At 35.9% G+C, this 22437-nt stretch overlaps 1 protein-coding gene across 1 annotated transcript in view; it reads right to left on the reverse strand.

Moving 5' to 3' along the window:
• LOC124619259 (A disintegrin and metalloproteinase with thrombospondin motifs 1) overlaps positions 1-22437 on the reverse strand; it is a 474635-nt gene that overhangs the window by 26654 nt on the left and 425544 nt on the right. The window contains exons 11-12 of the mRNA XM_047145524.1: positions 14466-14592; positions 5934-6098 (exon numbers count right to left, since the gene is read on the reverse strand). Coding sequence (XP_047001480.1) covers positions 5934-6098; positions 14466-14592 — 292 coding nt within the window. The remainder of the gene's footprint in view (positions 1-5933; positions 6099-14465; positions 14593-22437) is intronic.

The following is a 22437-nucleotide window of genomic DNA, read 5'->3' on the forward strand; positions in this document are numbered from 1 at the left end:
ACTGAGGCACAAACCAATGGGAGTGCTTATGGCGAAGAGCTGCTGGCAATATATGAAACTGTGGGTCACTTCTACTCTTATGTAGAAGCCAGACCATTTGTACCCTATTAGGAGAACAAACCAATTATGTTTGTTTTCAGGAAACTCAAGGAGGTTTCCTCTTCTCAACAATTTTATCAACTCTAGTTCACTTGTCTATTTATGACAGGCTTAAGATAACATAATGGGGGCAGAAAATGTAATGGTCGATTTTTTTCCAGGACTGATGCCATTTCTTGTACAAGATATCACAACTGGGTTACTGCTAGACAAACCACAAATAAACAGCTACAGGAGTATTCATAAAGCAATTCAACTGACCTCCTGCTTGAACAAGTACAGTTAACAGGTACCAAAGACCTTATTTGGTGCGATGTGTCTTGACCCTAACCCAGACCATTTTTGCCCAAAGTTTTTCATAAAGCAATGTTTGACAGTATTCGTAAACTCGCCCATTCCAATGCAAAAGTCACTGTTAAGCTAATGACAGAGAAATTTGTATGGCCCAGAATTTAAAAAAAAAGACTGTTGCCAGTAGTTGAGAACAAATCACCAGAATATAAACACATATCCTGCCAAAAAATCCTAAGTTCACATCACAGAGAGACATCTGTGATCAGCAGTACATTTCAAACCCTGTATATGTTTTAAGCTATTCATAAGTCACAGTTATTCCACAAGACCAATTTCACCTCTATCCAATAATTAAGACAATATTTGAAAAGGACAACTGCTACTCACAATATAGCAGACAATATAGACAGTCTTTCCATTGTGCCTATCTGCAACTCTGCTGTATGTTAAGTACCTACTGTCCTTTTCATAATATTGTTTGTGGCACTTATCTTATGTATTTCATGAATGATGTGATGTGCTGAGCCATGACCAATGTTCAGATTCGTGGGTATTTCATCCATCATCACATGGCAGATTTCCATCACAACAGCTTCAACTGCTGCATTAGACTCTGGTGTCACAATGCGGTGTGCCTGACCCAGGCGCTGAGTGGCTTGTCACAGAAGTCACACCATTTCTGAACTTTCCGCTCCACTCATACACTTGCTGCAGTGACATACATGCACCACCGTACTGGACCTTCATTCTCTGATGGCTTTCAAGGGATTTTGTACATCCCGTACTCAGAAAATGTATGACAGAATGCTGTTCTTCCTTGGTGCATGTTGCAAGTGGGACAACCATTTCGAACTGGTATTAGGGCTGTGTTCCACTTGTCAGTAGCATGCTGCTGCCTGTCTGTAGCATGCTGCCACCTGCAGGGCATTTGTTACATAACTGATGACAGTCTGCCAACTTACAGAGCAATGGTGTGATATATTGATTTTCAATTACACTTTACAAGTTTCCACTTGACTCGCCCTCATATACCATTGAATTTGTTACAAGCAACACTATTATACAGGTACTGGAAGTAGAGATCAGTGGTGACACACTGGTTGAGCCTTTGGGTGTGACATTCCTGGGCATCCAGGTGGATAACAAACTGTGTTGGCACCATCAGTTAAATTAAGCAAAAAGCTCAGTTCTGCCTGCTTTGCACTTACAAATATTTCTCATTGTTTTGGCCTGAAGATGGAATTGTTAGCATACTTTCATTCAATATTGTTTTCTGAGGCAATGCAGCCAAGGTCAGATAAGCAGTTATTCTACAGAAGTGGGCAGTAAGAATACTGTATAAAGTTGATGACTCGACATCTTGCAAAAGACTCTTCAGTGGCCTACAGCCTACACATCCCTCCTCAGAATGGAATTTTCCATCCTGGTGAAAATATCTGTAGCAGGTTGCCAGTAGACTTAAGGCATGAAACTGAAAATTCTGAGTATTAAAAAAATCAACTGAAAGAATAATTTATTAGCCACTCCTATAATTTACCAGAAAATCTGCACCTGTGGATGCAAATTCTGTATAGCTCTAATGCTTTCATTAAACATTTCTTGACTTCAACTACATCTATAGTCTACAAAACATCATGAGGTGCATGGCAGAGGGTACGTCCCATTCACGTATGGAGCAGGGGAAGAATGATTGTTTGAATGCCTCTGTGCTTATCCTCATGGTCCCTGAGTGAGCGATACAGAAGGGGTTGTAGTATATCCCTAGAGTAATCATTTAAAGCTATTTATTGAAACTTTGGTAGCAGACTTTCTTGGGATAGTTTACAGCTTTCTCCAGTATCTCTGTGACACTTTCTCATGGATTAAACAAACCTGTGACCGCAGTATTCTAGGACGGGTCACATGAGTGATTTGTAAGCAGCCTCTAGACCGATGGCATTTCCCTAGTGTTCTACCAATAAACTGAAGACTACCACCTGCTTTACCCAGGACTGAACCTATGTGATCATTCCATTTCATATCCCTACAAAGTGTTACACCCACATATTTATATAAGTTGGCTGATTCCAACAGTGACTCACTGATGTTATAGCCACCGTATGCTATATTTTTTTCATTTTGTGAAGTGCACAATTTTACACTTCTGAATATTTACAGCATGTTGCCAATCTCTGCACCATGTTGAAATCTTATCAAGATCTCACTGAATATTTATGCAGCTTCTCTCAAATAGTACTTTATTATAGATAACTTCATCATGTGTTAAAAGCCTGATTTTACTGTTAATATTGTCTGCAAGGTCATTAATATACAACATGAATGGCAAGGATCCCAATGCACTTCCCTGGGGCACACCCAAAGTTACTTCTACATCTGATAATGACTCTCCATCCAAGGTAACATGCTGTGTCCTACCTACCAAAAATCCTCAATCCCGTCACAAGTTTCACTTGATACCCCTTATGATCGTACTTTTGACAGTAAGCATAGGTTCAGTACTGAGTCAAATGCTTTTCAGAAATCGAGAAACACTGCATCCCCATGACTGCTTTGATCCAAAGCTTTCACTATATCATGTGAGAAAGTGCAAGTTCGTTTGCACATGATTGCTGTTTTTGGAATCCATGCTGATTTGCATTGAGAAGGTCATTCTTTTTAAGATACTGCATTATGTTTGAGCTCAGAATATGTTCTTAGATTCTACAACAAATTTATGTCAAGGATGGGATGGTAGTTTTGAGGATCACTCCTACTACCCTTCTTGTAGACAGGTGTGATCTGTCCTTTTTTTCCAAGAGCTGGGCATGGTTTTTTGTTTGAGGGATCTTCAATAATTTTAGTTAGAAAAGGGGCTAACATAGATGCAAATTGAGGATAGACTCTGAAAGGGATTCCATCAGGGCCTGGAGAATTTGTTCAATTTTGACGATTTCAGCTGTTTCTCAACACCACTGACACTAATATGTATTTCATTCATCTTTTCAGTGGTCTGAGGATTAAATTGGGGCAATTGTCCTGTGTTTTCCATTGTAAAGGAACATTTTAAAATGAAGTTAAACATTTCAGCTTTTGCTTGCTACCCTCAACTTCAGTTCCTATCTCATTCACTAGGCACTGGGCACTTACTTTGGTGCCAGTAGGGGCCTTTACATGTGACCAGAATTTCTTTGGACTTTGTGAAAGATCATTTGACAATATTCTGCTATGGTAGTCACTGAAGCCATTACGCATTGCTCTCTTGACAGTCACATGCTTTTCATTCAGCATATCTCTATCTATACCCCTACACTCTGTTTTACACCTATTGTGTAGCAATCACTGTTTCTTTAGAAGATTCGTTACAGTGACTGTATACCATGGAGATTCCCTCCCATTATGAACTGTTCTTCTGGGAACAAGTCTATCCAGTGCATGGGCAACTATTCTTTTAAACTTGAACCAGAGTTCTTCTACATACTCCTAACCTGTGCTGAAAGTTCAAGTTCCTCATTGAGATAAGACATTACTGATTTTTTTATCTAGTTTACTGAACATGTATATTTTTCTGCTTGTTTTAGTTGTCCTTTGTACTTTGGTAATCATTGTTGCCACAACTGCATCGTGGCCACTGATACCAGTTTCGATATGGACATCCTGAAAGAAGTCAGGCCTATTTGTTGCCATTGGTTCTAATATATTTCCATAATGAGTAGGATTCCTAACTATCTCTTCTAGGTAGTTTTCAGAGATGGCATATAGTAAAGTTTCACAAGATGTCTTAACATGTCCACCACTAACAAAATAGTAATTTTTCCAATTAATTGTTGGATGAATAATGTCTCCACTAATGATTACAGTATGATTGGTGAACTGTGTAAAAGTGAACTGAGGTTTTCTCTGAAGTTTTCAGCTCCATCAGGAGAAGAGTGTGGTGGGTGATGGACGAATCCAATTATCATTTTCAGCCCAGCCCTGATACTGAGTCTTGCCCAAACAATCTCACATGCAGCTTCAATTTCTATCTCGGTATGTTTGAGTTTTTTGTGCACTGTGACATATACACTGCCTCAATTTCCATTTGCCTATCCTTTCGATACACACTTAAATTTTCCTCAAAAATCTCACTGCTATCAATTTCAGTTTTCAACTAGCTTTCTGTACTTAGTATTATATGAGCTTCACTGTTTTTCATGAGTGCTTCAAGCACTGGCTGTTTGTTACAAATGCTGCGGCAGTTTACCATTAGGATTTTAATAATCTCTCCTGTGGGAGGCATTTGTTTCAATATTATCTTATACTTCTGGGTTTCCTACAGCCATTGTTATCTGGATTGGAGGAGTCGCCTAATCTATAAAACCTCTGTGTGCAGCCCACATGCAGTCAGCTACCTGAGTAGCAGCCTCTGATTTGTAGTGCACAGCTGACCTATTTAGGGTAACCCTACAGTTCTAACACTATGGCACAAGTCCAGGAAGTGGCAGCCTGGCTTGTCACAGAACTTTTGAATTCTCTGGTTCAGTCCTTCCACTCAACTCAGAAACAAAGGCCCATGATCAGTTCTGGGGACGATGCTGCAAATTGTGAGCTTCGATGAAACTCCACATGCAAAGCTGGTCTTCTCAACCTTCTCTGTCACTGTAATGACCCAAGAATGAATTCAGGGCCAAGACAACAGGCATCATGTGTTCCAATGTGCACCATAATCTGCAGTTTGTTGCGCCCTGTTCCCTCAATGGCTGCTGGAATAGCCCGTTCAACATGTTGAATGAGGCCCCCAGGCATACACAGTGAGTGCATCTGGTGTCCTTTTCTGCCCCTTGCTGGCATTTTCCTAAGAGGTACCAACATTCACCATGCATTTGAACTGCTGTCAGTTAATAGACCCCTACCTTTTTGGACTTGTCTCCTCCAGACACCCGTCAAAATAGGTTTACCCAAGACAGGTGAAGTGAGTCTCACTGACTCAGTTTGAGTTTCAGTGAAATACAGCACCTCAAACTTGTTGGTTATGGGGGTCAGTACAACACCATGAGTCCTCCCTGGTCCCCGTCCATCCTGTACAGGATGCTTAGATCTACCATTGATGCGCCACTCGCAATCAAGTGGACAGGTAAGGGCAGATTCTGTACTTTCTGCAGAGGAGACAGGATCCACTGGAGAGGAATATACTTGAGTTACCTCTGGTACAAGTATCACAGGTACACGACTCTCTAGAGCTCTTCCAGCACACCAAATTGCAGCAGCTGTCAATTGTAGTCAGGGCCATTTCCAGCTGCTTACTAATGTCAACCAACTCATCCCGTGTTTGAGAATAGCATTCACAGTGGGGCTCCATTTTGGTTGGTCAACGTATTACAAGGCACTGAACAAATAACTTTAAAGTAAGCCTGCTGATTATCTTTTAATCTATTCAATGCTTTGCCAGTATAAAGACAGGTGATAGTGGTCTGTGTAAAGTGAAATAAATGCTTTGTGCAGCTGTATTCAGAAACACTTTTTTAAAGATTTCCAGTTTTTATTCACAGAGTGACTCAGCTGTTTCTAGTTCCTAAATAACTCACTTCAGAAAATGGTGAAAAGATGCAACGCTGCACGATGACCACCGGAATCCTTTTTCAGTGTGTCTCAAGTCACTCATGATGTAGCCATCCTCCCATCGGCACTTCTCTGCTCCAGGGCCACCAAGGTAGCTTGGAGGGGGTGAACCATCGTGAACTGCTCCCAACCTGCAAATGACGTAATATGAAAGAAACTTATCTACATACGCACTCCAAAAAACTGTCTGAAGCATTATTTTCATTTCTTATTTCGCTTTTTATATTTTAATAATTAGGAAGAAAGATATACAGTAGATATGAGTTATATATAGTTATAAAGGCCTCTTTTTTCATGTTCTTGCTTATACCCTGTCTTTAATGGCCTCATCAGCTACGAAATGTTAAATCTTAAACTTTCTCATTTTCTATTTTTTAATGAACTCCACATTTAATCACAGTGTAGTACATGCCTCATGAACAGAGAATAGTTTTGGGTAGATGAAAGAAAGCAAAATTCAATCTTATTTACAAAAAGACTAGCAGAACAGATTCAATAACATATTCCAAGTTCAACACAATTAGCTGTATTGAACAAGCCAATCTTTCTCACAGATAGCCAGCAGAACTTTTACTATGCACATGGTATAACTGGAAACTTATGAAAGACAATATATTCACATAGCTAGTTTTTCAAATGAACTGATACATTTTTTTGAGAATCAAAATGCAGCATTTAATTTTGGACAGAAACTCAAGAGACAGAAGAACTACCATTGGTTGCATTGAAGGAAGTATGTAAGACTGCCAGTATTCATCTTATGAAATTCTGTGATTAGTCTGGAAGGGACATAAAATGCAGTAACAAAATGCATAGCTTTCCTTAAAACCATTTAAGGTTGTGAAATGTAAGTTCTAAAAATGGTGGTAGGAGAAAGATCCTACCAGAGCCCTTCCTTACCATAAAGATTAGTGTACAGCATTTGAATTTCTATTTTGGCTTTGTCTGCTAAAAAGACTGTGAGTAGTCAGAAATGGTAACAGGCACGTCAGGCTGCAAATCAAACAAAATATTTCCAGTGAAGTGTGATAGTGAGAGTCTGCTTGGGCTTTGTGATGAGAAATTACCCTCTGTAATAGGATAACTTGCTAAGAATATAGAGCAATAATGGATGAGATAGCAGATCAAGATGAAGTTGAATAGTTAGTATCAAAAAAGTTACTGAGATAAAAATTATGGAAGGAAAGGAAACCAGCTGAAAAGTACTGGAATAAGAATGTGTTACTCAAAAATGACTGAAGATCTTCCTCATCTGACTGACTGCACCAAATGGAAAAAATGAATTACTTGGTGGACAGTTTTAACAATAAATGCAGATTTCTCACATATATGTGATAAAGAAAATGATATTACAGGAATAGAGATAGAAGAACAAAAAAGTAGTAAAAAACTATTCTATCTTTTGGATCTGTCAGTTTCTTCCTTTGGGAGGAAAGGATGATAGATAGGGGAGGCAGGGGGGAGTGGGGGAGGAGGGGGGGGGGGGGTTGGCTGCAAAGGAGGGGCAGGGCACTTAGAACCCAGGAGGACAGGAAACTACCTGTTGTGTGGACTTGATAAAGGTCACTGCAAAAGTATACAGACAACTTCAGTAACATTTCATCCCACTGCAGTGATTTCAAATAGTCCCTAAGTGTAAAAATAGTGTAATGTTGCGCACTTTATTACATATTAATATAAATGCAAGATGTACAAAATAAAACTGGTCTAGAAAATGTGTATAAACCTGACAAGAAAAAAGTTACCTCATTTAATTAGTGTAGCCTGATACTCTCATATGCAATGGTGTTTGTGCCAGTTCCTGATGGCCACTTTTCTGCACAGATTCTGATGGTCACTTTTCTGCACAGATTGTGTTGTCACAAAATTGTACTTTGAGTACCCAGTTCGTGTGCCACTATCCAAAATTTGAGAATTACTGCAAGCTGTTCCAACAATGTGCTCTTGTAATTTTCAACAATACGATACTTTTATGAAGGATGGAAAGGTTTTGATTAATCTGTTTGACACAATATCTGTTATGTCAGCCAGACGATAAAAATAAAGATTTCCAAGGAATGACGTTTTACAATTTCAAAATACAGCTCAGTGAGTTCCCTCAGCAATTATATTTGGCATTTTGGGATTCTTCTCTGTGTGACCATGACCAGGAAATACAGACAACAAAAGTAATTGTTCTCAGTAAGAGCAAGTAAGAGTAATTGTACATTAGCTTATCACAGGAGAAAATCTGAAAATTCTAAGTACAAAATAACAGAATCTTAAATGAAAACTCAAAATAGCATCCTAATGTAAATTCACAATACAATAAAATGAGAAAATTGCAAAAGGTAGTAATTATCACAATAATTAAGCAATTTACTGAACAGTAAGCGGCTGAAGGCCGAGCAAGAGAAATTTAATGACGCTAGGAAATAGGAAAACTGGCACAAAACCACCATAATGAAAAAATTCTAAGTGGAATACAAATAATGGATGGACCACTCAATACCTAAACTATATGATTAGTAGTTACTTTTACCACTTACATTAGTTATAATTATAATTAAAAATCAAGCAGGTCAACTTTCATGCAGTAACAGTAGGTCATGTCAACTAAGAGAATATGCAAAAAAAGAAATGCCTAAAGTAGAGTTTAAAATATGCTACCTCAATATTCAGGGCATGGCAGATAAAAACTTAATTGTCAATGAATTTTCAAATGAAAACGTGATAGATATTCTATGTTTAAGTGAACATTGGTGTAAAGAGGATGAGCTTGGCTACAAAGTATTGGATGATTACACAGTACTTAGTTGCTATTGCAGAAAACAGCACTTACGTGGTGGGGTAGCAATATATGCAAAAATACCTCTTGCACCAAACTGTGGCAGGATATATCTCAATAACCTTTGTGATGAAATGCATTTTGAAATGTCAGGTCTAGTAATTGAGAGCCTTAAGCTAATGGTAGTAGTAGTGTACAGGCCACCTAGTGGTGACCCCCATATCTTTCTGGAGAAACTTGAGGAACTATTAATGTACATATGTATACCGAAATGGAAAAAATACAATGTTGTCATTGGAGGGGATATCAATTCAAGTTTTGATGTCCTGCAGGACAGAAAAACTGTGACAGAGCTCAAAAATGTGCTTCGACAATTTAACCTGTACTGTGTTAACTGCAAACCTACCAGAGGCTCATCCTGTCTAGACAATATATTTACAAATATTAAGAGAACTTGTATGTCCACTGATGTAATTAGTTTCCCTTTCTCAGACCATTATGCAGTATATCTTAGTCTTAATAATGTAACTTCAGACTGCACCAAACCAGAATCTAAAACTGTGATTACTAGATCAGTGAGCAGAGAGAGGATGGATAGGTTTAGACATGCCCTCACTTATTTCAGTTGGGACACATGTTTTAATAGGCTTCAACACTGTTCAGCTGATATTGCATTCACAAAGTTTTTCTCCGTCTTTTTAAATGTATTTGAAAATAACACCCCTCTGAAAAAATGTACAGTGAATATTAGTAGTAATTACAAGAAAAGGAAAACGAAGGAACAGTATACTCCACAGTTAGAGCAACTGAAAAATGCTGTTATGCTGTATTCTAGTCTGTACAAAACCAGTAAGTCAGAACTGTATAAAGACCTGTATGCTAAAGCTAAATGCAAGTATAGGACGGCAATAAATGAAGCAAAGAAACTGCATAACATAGTAAACATTGATATATCTAACAATAAATGCAAGAAGGCCTGGAGTGTAATAAACTCCATTGCACACACTAAACACAAAGAGGAAATTGCCATTATCCCAGAAGAATTTAATAAATATTGCATTCAGTCCATTGAAGAAATTAGTAGTTCAATAATCAAACCACCTGAAAATGCACTTAGTATTATGGACAGCTGCTTTGAAAAGCTTCCCCCAAGCACCTTCACTTTCACAGAAGTGAGCCCAAATAATATCCTAAAAATAGTGAAAAATTTCAAACCTTCAGTTAGTGTTGATTACTATGATATGTCATGTAATTTGTCGAAAGAAGTTATTGATTGTGTGATTTATCCTTTAACCTTCTGTGTTAACAAATGCCTAGTTGAAAGTAAGTTCCCCGACATACTAAAAATTTCTAGAGTTGTGCCCATATACAAAAAAGGGGAAAAGAACTGTCCCGCTAGTTACAGACCTATATCCATAACCCCAGTTTTTTCAAAAATTTTAGAAACGATTATGTATGAGCAAGTTAGTGCCTACTTGGGTAAACTAAATATAATTAGTGATAAACAGTTTGGATTTAGGAAAGGTAAATCCACAACAGATGCAATGGACTCCCTTGTAAAATTAGTCCTAGATGTGTTCGAGGCTAGGGACTATGCCCAGGCTACATTTTGTGACCTCAGCAGAGCCTTTGACTGTGTGGATCATGACACTGTGCTGAATAAGCTAGTTTACTATGGTTTTTGGTTTTGATGACAACAGTATAAATATGTTCAGGTCTTTTCTAGAGAACCGTCAACAAGTTGTGTGCATTGGTAGGGAGAAATCAAATTTGGTTAATGTTAGGTACGGAGTGCCTCAAGGGCCGGTGCTTGGACCCTTACTGTTTATACTAATGATTAATGACCTGCCCTTATTCATAAATTCTCATACAATATTGTATGCTGATGACACAACTTTTCTACATAAAAGCTCTGATCTAGGTACACTGAAAACACTGACCGAAAATACCCTTGCTCAGTCCTCATTATGGTTCAAAGCTAATGGCTTCTTGCTAAAGGAAAACAAAACCCAGACATTTTACTTTAGCCTCAAAGAGATTCCTAACTACCAGGAATTAGAAAGTGTTAAATTTTTAGGTGTTACTATTGACAATAAATTGACGTGGGAACCACACATTAAAAATATATTGGCTAGGCTTTCAAGAGTTATTTATCTAATTAGAAATGGAATTTTACTGTGGGGCAGTAGCTGTCATGTAAATGACATTTTACTTTTACAGAAGAAAGTAATGAGAATAATAACGGATTCTGATAAAGCAGAACACTGTAAACCTCTGTTTATTAAATTGCAGTGTCTTACAGTAGTAAACTTATTCATCTACAATGTTTTAATGTACATTAGAAACAATGTGTCTAATTTTGTGTTGAGAAGTGATATTCATAGCCATAATACTAGAAACAGAACATCTGTAGATGTACCATATCATAGATTATCAAAATCACATAACTCTTACCTAGTTCTGGGACTAAGGATGTTTAATAGACTAAGTGCTGACTTTAAAGAACTGCCTGTAAATATCTGTAAAGCTAAATTATACAAGCTACTAGTGAACAATCCATTTTACACCATTGATGAATTCTTTGAAGATGAAAATACTGTATTCTAACGTGTACCTATTTTATGTAAACCAATTTACATCGATATAGTAGTTTATGTAGAAATATATGCTCTTGACTTTGTCTATTGCTGTAATCAGCTGAACGACAATAAAATTATTATTATTATTACTATCTATAAATGGAGTTTGTCTCTAAAATCTAAAAAGCTGGTACACCCCACATCTAAGTAGAATACGAATCTTAGTGCTACTCTGACATGATAGATACAAGCACAATATTGCTGACAAGGAAATGTGTATGAAAGTGAAAAAATTTACAGGTCTGAAATCAAGGTAGCTAAGTGCAAAGCAAATGATACATATATACTGAACTCAGAGAATAAATGCAAATCTGCATGGGAAATTATTAAAACAGAAACTAACTGTGATGATAAAGTATACCAGACACCAGTTCCATCTCATATTCTAAATGAAAATTTTGTCAGTCCTCAATCAGATAACAGCATACTGGAGAATGTAAGTAAGGTATAGGCACTGCTGCCGGCAGTGAACAGTAATCAAACAGACAGCTTTCACTGGATTTGGGTAACTAAGAAGATGGTCAATGAATCAATAGCTAAGCTTAGTAATTCTAGAGCAGATGATTACTATGGTCTCTCAAATTATATTATTAAATATATCAGAAATCAAATTGTAATGCCACTGACTAACATAATCAACAAAATTTTTGATGAAGGTAATCATCCAGGATGTTTAAAAATCTCTGTAGTTAAACCAGTACATACGAAAGGAGATACAGCACCTCCAGATAACTATCAACCATCATTTATACCAATAATATCAAAAATAATAGAATACTGCATGCATAAACAGATGAGTCAATATTTTGGTTTCAGACCCAGCTTCTCTATAGCCAAAGCAGTTGAGAGTATTGTAGCAAAAATATACAATTGTTTTGACAATAAAGACATAATCCGTGCAACACTATTGAACCTCAGGAAAGGTGTTGATATGGTCTCCCACATTATTCTCATAAAAAGGCTCTACCACTACGGAGTGAGAGAGAATGCTCTGTGTCTAAGGCAGTCGTACTTGGACAACAGAAAACACTTAGTTAAGGTAAATAATCAAATGTCAGAATGTCTCCCAGTTGTAAAGGGCACACCTCAAGGATCTGTTCTTGGACCTTTCCTTTTCATTATTTATATAAATGATTTATCTGCAGTTGTATCATGTGATGCAGTGCTATATGCTGATGACACAACACTCATCACATGTGATGCCCAATCTTGAAAATGTGCAACACAGCATGTCAGTGGCAATGGAGAGGTGCACTACTTGGTTTGAGGCAATTGTAGTGAAGAAGAATGATAGTAAAACTGAAGATATTGTATTTAATCTGAATGCTCCCAGTCATCATAACAAAACAGGAAAATTACAAGGATTTCCTATAGATCAAAAGCTCAGCTGGGATATTCACACAGGGAGGATATGTGGCAACTTCGCACATGCCATATATCTGCTGTATAAGCTGAGGAGCAGTGTCAGTAAAGAACTTACGTTATATGCATATTTTGCATTCTTCCATTCGCACCTGAGTTGTGGAATACTATTATGGGACAATTCTGTAGGCTTAAAATTAGTGTTTAAATGGCAAAAGAAAGCCATAAGGTGCATTGTAGGACTTGGCTCATAAGAATCATGTTGAGATTATTTTAAGAAACTAAATATAATGACAGTGCCTGGTCTGTATATTTACACTGCCTTGTTTTCATTAAAGATAACATGAGTAAATTTGACTTAAGGAGAACTGTTCATGATCATAATATAAGAAGTGGACATACAATTAATATGCCATATGCTAGACTTGCAAAGACACATAACAGGTACAAATATCTTGGTCCTGTCTACTTCAGCAAATTACCTGAAAATGCCTACACAGTGCTGGAAAATAAATTTAAAACTAGTCTTTCAAGGTGGATGAAAAGTAAAGTAATTTACTCTGCTCAAGAGTTGCTTGAGTACGTGAGAAATGACCCACTTTCCTTATGAGAATTAACTATAATTAACTGCAAACTATACATATGCCACACTGTGCATCTATTTCATGTATTTATTGTTGATTATCTGTTTGATTATTTATTTGTCATTCACTGAACAATGTAGTTCATTTATCTTTTAACTGATCTGTTAGGAAACTTCTCGCTGTTATTGACATTTACACAACTACGTATTGCATCCAGCTTGGATTATTATATTGTAGTTAATAACATTTGTTATGTCAAAGTTTATATTATTATTATTGTGTTAACACTGACGACACCAACTGAATGTAAATTGCTCAACGGTGGAATAAAACATTTGTATTTGTATAACCCCACCACATTCTAAATAATATACTGTAGTATTAACATTAAATATGGTACAGAGAATTACAATACTTTGGTAATACAAACAACTATTCACTAGTTGTCCAGGTGAATAATCAACTGTGTGGGTATGTGTGGTTATGTTAGTGCAGACCAAAAATGGGGTGCATATATTTTCAGAATTAATTGTCCAGGACCTCAGAGATGGAAAAACAGAACATGGAAATGCAATTAGGCAAGGGTAAAGGCTTCCTAACGGAGGAGTTGAATGTATCGGAATATTTACTTTTTAATCTCTAGCTCAAATTTTTGACTTAAATAGTGTACACAGTCTATTATTAGCACATAATTTAGAATTTTGGCTGTTACAGATTTGTATAAACAATGTTTGTTTGTGGCTCCAAGATTTCAAGTAACTTTCCTTCCCTTCACATGCACCTCTTCCTGAATTTTTTAAAATTTTGTTCTAAAAAGTAACTGCTCTTAAAGTACTTAAGCTTGAGATTTGCAATTTTATTGATCCTCGAAGCATTCCATTTCATTTGTGCACTTATATGTCTTGTTGTAATTCTTTCTGTTTTCATCAGTTTCTTAAAATTTATAGTTTCATTTCCAACTCACATCTGTAGATATTTAAAAAAACTTTTATATATATATTCAGCATGTAGCCATATTTAAAAATTAAGTTGTGATGTGTATGTAAAATGACTTGTTCCACATCGTTACGATTTGTTGTGCCAAAGATTCACGGAATATGAAACTAACTAACTTTATTCAACCTTTCGATAATGCTAGGTACTTACAAGTGTCCAACTTCATGTGCACCAACAATGATTCCTGAGAAGCCACCGGTATCTTCAATAATGGCCACACTGTTAACTTTCTCAAGCCTCTTGTTCACAACACAAGCACCACCAACATAAGCGAAACCTAAATAAAGTAAAATAATGAAATTAAGTCTTGCAAAATGTCCTCAGATGTATTTTAAGTTATACACACAAAGTGTCAGCTAAAATCTTACTTACTCTCTCATACCTAACTATAGTACGTTATCATCAAAATATAATAAATTTCCTTTCAAATTAAGTCATTAGCAGTGAGCAGAATGAACTGAACACAATCAATGAGGTTTCATTTTTTTTATTGTGATGTAACTATTTATCCCTCAAAATATGAAAAGATTATAATATACACATACTTGATTATGCTTGTGGAATAAATGAAATCATTTTTAATATTGTATGGCAGAAAGAGATTGTCTTATGATTTACATTGGTGTGTGTCTGAAATAAACGATGAAAATCAGTGGACCAACATAATGCAGGTAACAAGGAGGAGAGTATAACAGTGGCACATGTTATGTTGTATCCAAGTCGCAGGTGTCTTATCCATATGATCATCTCTTTTTTAATATCAGTACATAGAAAGAAGGTAGATGAAATAAAAAATGAATTTGAGTATGTAGTGTATATATAACTGATTGTTTGTGATGAACTCAGAACTGAAAATGGTTGTATACACTGAATCAGGCTATTTTACAATAGATTTGCAACTGTGATGGCACATAAATTTATTAAACAGAGAAAAATGTTGCTCTCTCTGGAAAGCATTTTTCTGTAATTAATTGCTTGCAGTAAAAGAGATGTAATAAATACTGTATAAATGTAACAATAACAATATGATGAATTTAAAAAATGTAATAAGAAAAAATTGAAATACAATAAACAATAAATATGGGTAGCTTAAAGTGGAGGAAGATGTGGATAGAAACCTGATTTGTAAGAGCATTTTGGTAAGACATCATATATGAAAACATATGATAAGTTGGAGAAATTCTGAAAAAATTTGGAGAATTATGCCACATTTATGATGTCGTATTATCATAGTAAGGGTTACAGAGTGTTGTGCAAGATACTTCCCTCAATTAACATCAATGCTGGGAAAATCTTTGTTGCCATATTAATAATGAGTTTGAAGTAAAAGCTGAAAGTGTAGATAATTTTGACTTTAGCTGTGAAAATATCATTCTACTAGAGAAGGAACTGCAAATAAAAATTTTTGAAAGGTAAGCGTATCATATTGTCAATAAGAGACACAAATCTTTTTTTATCTTTACTTTCTATCTTCCATCATCAGTCTTTCACTTAACCAGTTTTGTAAGAACTTTTCTCTAAGAAATTCATTAAGACATTTTGCATTTATATTCTATTCATCTTGATTTTGCATACTGCCCTCACCCTGTCCATTGTTTTTTGTAGCCTCAGCTTTTGAAGAAAAACTGCTACATTCAGTATCTGCATGAGCCACTGAGTATGTTCATGATATTCTGTTCACTGTTTGTAACTCTGCATGTAAACTACACACCTACACTCATTCCTAAAATTGTTTATTGAAATTCTGTAGCTGTTCTGAAGTATTATATACAAAACTTTCTTATCGACAGATCACAGAGAATATCTTTATCTCAATTAAAAAGTACCTCTGGAAAAAGTAATTTGACATATGATTACATTGTTTTATGGCAGTTTCTGTCGGTTTAATATCTCAATGTTTAATTGCAGATTTGAACACATATGAAAACTGATACCTTTATTTTCACATTACAAGTCAAACAAATAAATAGGGTTAGTTTTTTAAAACAAACTGCACTACAAACCAATAATAGAATGGCAGTACTTGAGAGATGCATATTATTTGTTATATTGTTAAAATATGTTAAATGGAAATTTTGTTAATTGTTAATATTTAAGCCACACAACTTTAATATCCAAAATCTTTAGTGGTTACTTTCTTGTTTGCATATATTGACATAATGTATAAAATTTCACTGAACTACTTGAAAATATATTTATTAGTTTAGAATTTATAAGGAAAAATGCTTTTTGATCAATATTTTCTCATTCGAAATTCAGATGTTTTGCACTGGTTTGTTACCTAACGTACAACTTAATACTATATTGGTAAATTTATTCCTTAAGATACACTAACATAATTCATTTCCAGCAGTCACATTTTTGCCCCAATAACAGAACAAGTAACCAACAATTGTGGCCATATGATGGTAAATATAAACTGGAAACTTTAATGAAATAGTCAGTAGCCTAAACAAGAGGGTCTTGAACCAAAATTTGTATAATTGTTTATGAGCTTCAGGTTGTTGCACATCTCTCCTGCACACATTCTCTACTCTTGTTTATTTAGTTATTTATTTCTCTTTCTGGCAAGCACATAGTGCTCATGATGCTACAAACTGAAAACTTTATTATTATTATTTTTTTTTTTTTAACACTCAAGAGTAGAGTTGATCATCCAATAGCAAAACATATTGCTGAGTGCAAAATGTTCAGTTTGACTGGCCTCCTTCACAATCCTTGCCATCTAGATTCTTATCCCAAACACTAGCTTCTCTGATTTACCTAGATGGAAATAGTCCTTGCAACAAACACTTCCTTCAATTGCATAATACTCATGGGGTCAGTCTCCACTTTCCCCTGCCTCACAACCACATTCATCCTTGTCCCATCAGCCTGACTTAACACATCTGCACCCACACATCTTTCTCCACAGGCTCCTTTTTCTGCTGTTCAATCTTCTTTAGCCAATCTACTTCTCTGTGTCACTGTGCACTGCATGCCACACCACCTACTTGTGGCCAGTACAAGCTCACCACCTGCTACCTCTCCCTACCAACTGTCAGCAACCCTTCCCCAATCCTCGGTTTGATATAGTCACCCTGGATAATTATTTGAAGAGTTATTATCTTTACTCCTTAAATCACTCGTATGTCCATGTCCAATGCTTTTAGTCTGATAATTCACTTCAACTTTTCCTCACATGAGGAAGCAATTTACAACATTTTAAGCAGCTTTTCTCCTCCCCCCCCCCCCCCCCCCCACCCCCTTGCCCCTCTCCATGTCTGGGTACTGAAAGTCTACTAAAAACAAAACCAAATGTTAGGCAGGTACAGGTTAACTTCATTTTCTTACATTTCTTTATCATTTCTATATATTTTACTTATTTTGTTGGAAATCCATAGCTTGCCACTATTTTCTTAATAGTAGCCTCAGTGCCTGACTGATAATACTGTCTACGCAATATGGGTACTTCATTAAACTAGCTTAAATATAATACAACTTCTATTTTGTCTTTCATGAAGGATTTCTGTTGGATACTTTGTTATTATAGTAAGGCCAAGAACTCCCAGCATTCTTCTGCAGTTAAAGTCTCACAGTAACTTACGTATTTTATGAGCCACATAAGAATAGTGCTAATGAATTGCAATGGGACAAATCAGTTCACATTTATGACGTGAAACATGCAAAACAAAATTAATGTAATTCTTGTCAGGTCTGCAGCTGCATCATTCAGTCAAATTGGCATAATATTTCAGAGATCCACCTGGCTGTCACCATCTTGAAGTGAGAACACTGTTTGCTACATCTCAACAGAACTGTTTCCTCCATTTTAAATTTTTTTTATTAGTTTTCGTACCCTATCGCTGAAGGTAAAGTGGGCTGTTCTAGTAAGGGAAACCTCCCACAAGCCTTGGTCAGAATTTGGGAATGGGAAATGTTTTAACTCATTTTTATTAGGTCACTTTCTTGTCTCTCTGTCTGTTTGGTACAAATTTTACAGTCAATTTTAAACTAACTTCCCAATGAGTTAGAGACTTTGGACTTTCAACATAGCTTAGAAGAGAATGATAATGAAATATTAACTCATTTCCTTGTCTGTGTGGCCGAGAGTACTCTGTGTACCATTCTCACTTCCCGCTCTCCCTGTTCCGCTTGCGAATGTATCACGGTAAGAAGGGTTGCTGATAAGCCTCTGTGTGAACTCAAATCTCTTTAATTTTTACCTTCACTGTCTTTTCACAAGATATACATAGGAGGAAGTAATATACTGGCTGACTCAGGTAAAGGGAAACAGCAATAAACCTGAAATTTGCCACATGTCTGTGTTGTTATCTTATCAAAATGTTTGAAATAGGTTGAATAATTTCTCACGCACACTAGACTAAAAAGCAGAAAATAATTATTTAAATAAAAAATCTTTATGATCCAACACTTTTTCAAATGGACTAAAAAGTATAAAATAATTTCTCCTAGCCCCATACAGATTCCTAACATGACACAGACAGTCCTGAAAATTTGCATGTGTGAATTTTTTAATAATTATGATGATAATTGTAACATTTTAAACAAAAAACATTGGTTGAATGCAACAGATAACTGATCTAAGCAATAGATAATTGATCTAAGTCACTAACCATTTTATTGCACTGCAAATGGTATGAACTGTTACGCGATTTTCTCAACAATAGCTACTCTTTTAACACTACTTACTATTATCTATTGCATGCACCCCACAGTTTTCATTTTAAACTGTACAAATACTGTCATAGCTATTAAAAATTCTCATGAATAAATTTTCAGGACCATCTGTATTCGGTTAGGAATCTGACTGATGTTAGGAGAAATTATTTTATATTTTTAGTCTGTTTTTTTAAATGTGTTATATTAAAAAGTTTTTTATTTTAATAATTATTTAATTTAATTGTGGTACAGTATGTGGCAGACAGAACATATGGAACCTGGTACAGGTGTATGTGGATGTGTATTTGTTGCTGTGTACACTGGGTAAAGTCAATAACATGCTCAAAGTGTAAAAGTGTACCTGACTGAGAGAACAATTTTATGTGGATCCTACTGTGAATGACAGCCGTTTCATACACCACAGAGAATCAAAGTGCCTGTGAAAAAAATTGTTGCTGCTGGCCCTTGATCCAAAGTGATTGCGTGACCCAGTTGAAGACCCGAAAAAAAATATAATGAATTAATATGTTGGGGAAAGTTTATATAGTCTCAAAATTAATGTTATTTATCTGTGAAGGGAGCAGCATACATACACAAATTAATTATAGATAATAAATAAAAGAAGACAAGAACTACAGATGTGTACCGTGCAGATTATCTAAATATGTTGGAAAAATTATGGGATGTTTCCTTCGACAATTATGGGAAAAATAGGCTTTTTCCTTGTACAAACTATTACTTACTGAATTCAAAGGAAAAAAAAAGCCATCCTTGAATAAAGCTTGCGCGTGTTTACCTAGACACTAATTCTGAGAGTAACATGGAGGCAAGTTCAGTTATTCAGTTGAACAAGCATGTAAGTTGATGGTGTTAGGACAGCATTATCTCTGACCTATTGATGTAAGGGACATAAGTCAGCAGTAATGGTGTAACACATCATGTCTGCAGTGCAATCACATGGACTTTGGAGGTAGTATTACTCGTTATTCACATTTTACATAAGCATTTTTCCTGCATTAATATTTTGAATAATTTGTTTGGAATGTTTATTAAATAACGATGCAAACAAGAAGACAACATCATGCAAGGTTAAACACAACTTTTATTTCCACAATAGCATTTAAGAAAGCCATTTTAATATGTTAAATATTTTTTAAAAAGTCCTGGAGTATCAGTAAGAAATGAAACCAGACAAAACTGTCACACCCATAAAAAATAGTTGCAATCAGCTCAAAAGACATGATCAGAATTTTCTTTTCTTTTACTAAAGAGAAAAAGAAAGATAACTGTGTGGAAAAGTGATATGAATCCACACAGGATACATCATTGAATTTAATGAAACCATCTGCTTTCTATTGATCATAAAGAACACATTATAAGTTTCCATATCCAAACTTGAACATCTTTACTTTCCTGACATTTTCCCTGGCTTCTTGGAAAGTAAAATTGCTCCAGATTTCTTAACAATCAGCAGTTACATCATTTAGACAATGATCATTATTTGCATGGGTGTGGTTGTTTTATCTGTTTTTATTTTTCTATTAACAATTTAGTTGACAGTAGAAAAAGTGAATCTTACCTTATACTTAATGTCCTCATGCCATGTGTGAACAAATAAAAATGAGAAATTACAGTAATTTAATAACTGATAAACAAATTTAAGTCAGTCAGTAGTCTGTAATACATTCTCTGTCCATGTGTTGGTTAAGAATTATCATGGGTTTTTTTCTCTTGGGAAGGGAAAACGTTTTCAGTATGAAATGGACACAATCATTCTACCTTTCTTTCCTTAAAGTTAGAATGTCTGTTACTCATGGGAGCAAAAATCACAAATACATACAATTTATCTCTTGGCCCAAATTTTGTGAAGCAGGAACTGCAGTCAGTTTAACAAATGCAAAAGTTGACTGAATGATTAACTCCACTTGATGTGTAATTAGTATTTTTACACTTTTCAGCATTGTCACTTTTGTTTCATGACCAAAAAAATATTTGGATGATTTTTGCTACTCCTCAAACAGCCAATGGAACTCATTTGTAGTCAGAATTTTGTGACCCCTCTCGGTACCAGTAATGATGTGATGAATTGCCACTGAAGTAGCTGGAACATTTCACTACTTCCAGTTTTTGACAGTAATGCTCATCTTTAAATTCATTTGCTTTAAAAACTATTTCTATTTGAACATACATTTTAACAGCATGAAATTTTTTAAAATATGTTTTGTTGCATTAGAGTGATGATTATGTTGCACAGCGTGAAAGAGAAGAAATGAAGAGGTCTTCCATAAGAAAGGGCAGTGTTCTTTCCTATGTAAATGCATATTGTGATTTGTCAAGGCAGTGCAAGAATACATCCCATATATTAAATGAAACTGACAGAAAAATTGGAAGGTGAGTTAATCATGCAGAAAAGTGATGGCAGGTCCTTGAGGAATGAGATGCACAAAAGAATATTGGTAGCTCATTAGATCATCTCATAGTATTAGTTGATCAGCTGTATGCCTGGCAGCCTGGAATGGGATGCACTCCTCACCCAAAGAACAATTGAGGAGCTATGTGGAGGAGAAACAGAAGTTTCAGTTTGGATAAGTTGACAATAACAGCTAGGAGAGTGATGTGCTAATCAAATGCTACTCCACAGTGGCATCCAATAACACAGTTGGTAGAGGATGACACAGTTCATGGTTCCCATGGCCCAGCTGCACAGTAATGATCTCAACACATCCTCCAGTCCACTGTTTATAAGTGTTTCAAATTTAGCAGTTTCCTTCCATGCTCTATGGTGTCAGTGAGTTGTAAAGATTTTTTACAGGTGGCTTACAATTACCCATACCATTAACAGTCCTCAGCTTCAACAAATCATCCAGCAATTCTGGCAGCACTGTATTGGTTCCCACATTTCTAGTGGTATTAGCATCTTCCCTGGATACATAAATTGGAAATTTCCTTTGTAATTGTGGTGTTGCAGTTTTCATGACTATTGGTGCAGAGATTACGTGGGCTCTAATTTCTGGATAACTGAAAAACTTGCACTAATTATTTAGGAATAAAAGAGATGACCCACTGAATGGCAGAAGCGCTGCGTTGTCAGTAGGTACACAAACAAAAGGTGCAGAGCTCTGCTAGCTTTTTCAAGCTTGTTTTTCTACAAGCTTGAAAAGGGAAGTTCATTCTGAAACCTCTCAACGCTCTGTACCCTTTGTCTGTGTACTTATCGATGACACAGCGCTCCTGCCTTTCAGTAATTCGTAATTCTCAATCAGAACTTTCCACAGATATTGAAAAACATGTACAACATTCTTCCAGGGCCTTGTTCACATTTGATTATTTCAGATACTTTCCAATACAAGAAATACGACTGCATTATTTAATCCTGAATGGCATTCTAGCTGATGAGCAGGTTAAAATTACTGTCTTTCTGCAGGTCATGAGCTTCTAACTTAATAACCAGGTTAGATAT

Source organism: Schistocerca americana, chromosome 6 (assembly GCF_021461395.2).
Source record: "Schistocerca americana isolate TAMUIC-IGC-003095 chromosome 6, iqSchAmer2.1, whole genome shotgun sequence".
Taxonomy (NCBI): Eukaryota; Metazoa; Arthropoda; class Insecta; order Orthoptera; family Acrididae; genus Schistocerca; species Schistocerca americana.